Source organism: Capsicum annuum, chromosome 1 (assembly GCF_002878395.1).
Source record: "Capsicum annuum cultivar UCD-10X-F1 chromosome 1, UCD10Xv1.1, whole genome shotgun sequence".
Lineage (NCBI taxonomy): Eukaryota > Viridiplantae > Streptophyta > Magnoliopsida > Solanales > Solanaceae > Capsicum > Capsicum annuum.
This window is the reverse complement of record NC_061111.1, coordinates 208,410,603-208,413,604: the sequence shown is the minus strand read 5'-3', so window position 1 is coordinate 208,413,604 and position 3,002 is coordinate 208,410,603. Positions and strand designations below refer to the sequence as shown.

General features: G+C 33.9%; 1 protein-coding gene across 1 annotated transcript; it reads left to right on the top strand.

The window, feature by feature from the left end:
* Positions 1-574: 574 nt before the first annotated feature.
* On the top strand, positions 575-2,370 carry LOC124898769 (acidic leucine-rich nuclear phosphoprotein 32 family member B-like). Its single transcript, XM_047412712.1, has 2 exons — positions 575-788; positions 1,997-2,370. The coding sequence occupies exons 1-2, from the start codon at positions 575-577 to the stop codon at positions 2,368-2,370; spliced, it is 588 nt and encodes a 195-aa protein (XP_047268668.1).
* Positions 2,371-3,002: the final 632 nt, after the last annotated feature.

The following is a 3,002-nucleotide window of genomic DNA, read 5'->3' as shown; positions in this document are numbered from 1 at the left end:
GTTTTGATGTTATGGTTTACTTGGGTATCTCAGTACAACAACTATGCCTCAATCGCTCTATAAATCCTCATTCTCCAAGTCCCTCTATTTATACTCACCTGTCTGTTAACTACTTAGGGGTCATTTCTTTTTGTTCTTTGTATTTATTTTTGCCAATTTTTCTGATAATTATTTGCTCGGATGCAAGTTCCTGTGCATTAGTTATCTGCGATGTTTACAAGAAAGAAATTGTAGATTTTCCTCCACAGAAAATTATTTAGATTCGTCTTTTAAAAACTTCCCCAAATTATTCTTGCCCAATTTACTGTGTTTGGGTAATGTTTAAAACAGTTCTTGTACACGTAATTTCTTGTAAGCTCAAATTATCCATGGTCTGCGAGTTTCATATTCCAGGAATGGAGAATGTAAACAAAATGCCCATTAGCATTCGCGGACTTACTGGCAAGGCTATGCCCCATAGGGGATTAGATTACTCATTCTTTCATTGGGATAGGTGGACGAAGGATAACTCCAAACATCACACACTCGTCACCAATATACCATTTTTTTGGTACCAACGAAATCTAGCAAACATATGGAATTTCATGTTGCGACTGCTCCATTTCACTACACTGCGATCATACGATCTGAGCCTCATTGCCTTCCCTTGTGTCTTTTTTCGGTTTACATTGAATTTATTGCATGTGAAGCTCTTCGTGGAATTAAAGGAGCTCTTTTGATCAGTTGTGACAGGGGAGAAATGAAAACAATTCAAGAATTTACTGCACAAGATGCTCAAATTATCAATGGTCTGAGAGTTTCATATTATAGAAAACAAAACATCTAGTGCTTCACATAGGAGTTGTTTCTGGGAAAACAAAACATCTAGTTCTTATTTTGTTTCTGGAAAAATTTAGGTTCAATAATATTTAACTCCGTCCAAACGTCATACATTCATCGCCAGCCTATCACTTTGGTTGCCACTATCTAACGGCATTTCATTCCGTGACTGCTCTATTTTACTGCACTGCGATCTTATGAACTGAGCTTAGTTTCCTTCCTGCATGCTTTTATTAGGTTTACTTTGAATTTATTGCACAAGGAGCTTATCTCGCGACAGTGGAAGGTTTATAAGATTTCCAGGTGAGAAGATCTTCACGAAATTCAATACTCCTGTTACAAAATACTCATCACAATTTTCTTTTTGAAAGCCAAACAATGTGAACTTTGAACAACATTTTAAGATACGTTTTTCCATCGTATTAGTATGAGAATTATTGCAATTTTATATTAATTTTCGTATAATTTTTGGAATATATAAATTTTAGTTTTAAAATATTGAGTTAATCTAATCTAATATAGCTTTGAAAATTACTCAAAATGACTCTCGAGAAGGGAAACATGACAACTATTTGGAAAATAGAGTGTGGTACTCTATTTTTCACCGCATTAATCTCCATCCACACATTATTGAGTAAGGGCGAAGGTGAAAACATATAATTAATTATTTATTGAATTTCTAAAAAAGCAACTATCTAGACCAGCTATTTTCACTAAGTACGACAACTAAAATTGGACGAAAGGGAGTAATAAAGATGAGAGAGTTTTTGAAAGCGAGAAGAAAACAATCACTAAAGATAAAAAAAATGACAGATATGTAATGATGACGGGAAGATATGTTGAACGGAGAAGAGATTTTGAGATGACCATAAGGCAATAGACTTGTAATGAACACAATTAGATGTTTTTCCTTTTCTATATTATCAACTAAATTAAGCAAATTGCAAATGATACTAATATATTTACCTATTCAAACAAATGTACCAAAATTAAGACACTATATTTGAATTATGCTGGTAAAATTTATGTTAAATCAATATAGTTAGATGTAATCTTTATCTAATTAAAATTGATTTTATTACTATATATAGCTGCGGATAACAATCTCTTGAATCACTTCATAAGTGCAAAATCTCTACTTGTTTTTCCTATCTCTCTGCAAAAATGTTGTCTGCAGAAGAGCCAGTTCCAGGAAATGGACGTAAGAGATTATGTATTGATGAAGACGAAGATGGTTATGCCAATAAATTATGTAATGGAGAACAAGAAGAAGAAGAAGAAGAAGGGCAAAAGGTGGTTGATGATAAAAATGAAAATCAAGAAAACAACAATGGTGATGAAGATAAGAAAGAAGACGATGAAAACAATGAAGCAGAAGAAGGAAAAGAGGATGGAATAGAGGAAGAAGATAGAAAAACAGAAGAATTGGATGAAGGAGAACAGGAAGAACCTGGAGGGAATCAAGATGGGAATAGAGAACGAAAAGAAGACGCCTATTGTTGGATAAAAATGACGATGATGAAAAAGAACATAGACAGAATGCTGGATTAGAAGATAATACGAATCATCAAAATTATGAACAAAATGAAAGTGGAAATCAAGAATCCGAAGGAAATGAAGGAGAAGAAAATGACGACCAAGATGATGATGAAGAAGAAGAAGACGAAGAAGAAAGAAGAAGAAGAGCTGCTGAAAAAGGCGTAAGACAATGTATGAAACATGCACATTGGAATCTGTGGTGGATGAATTTGATGATATCATACAAGGAGGACCATCTGAAACACCTGAAAAGGAACAAACTCCTAATTACTTTGATAAGGATCATCTATATTTGGCGATTTTAAGAGCTATGTGGAAATTCAAGTGCAACAGTGGGAATTTCCCAAATCCACCCTCAGTTCAACTAATCAATCACATCATGAACTCAATCCCTAATTTGAAAATCTCCAGAGCGGAAGTAAGGGAAAAGATCAAAGAATTTTAGGATACTTTCTATGAAGTTAGGCAAATGAATGGAGATAATCCCGCGATGCACCAGCTTATGGATCAAGAAATTTTTTACTTGTGCATGCAATTATGGGGTAATCAGCATCAGATAATCCATTACTGTTTGATATATATACGTATTCTGCAGGAAAATTATATTAGGATATTTCTGATAGTTTGGACATAAACTTTACAAC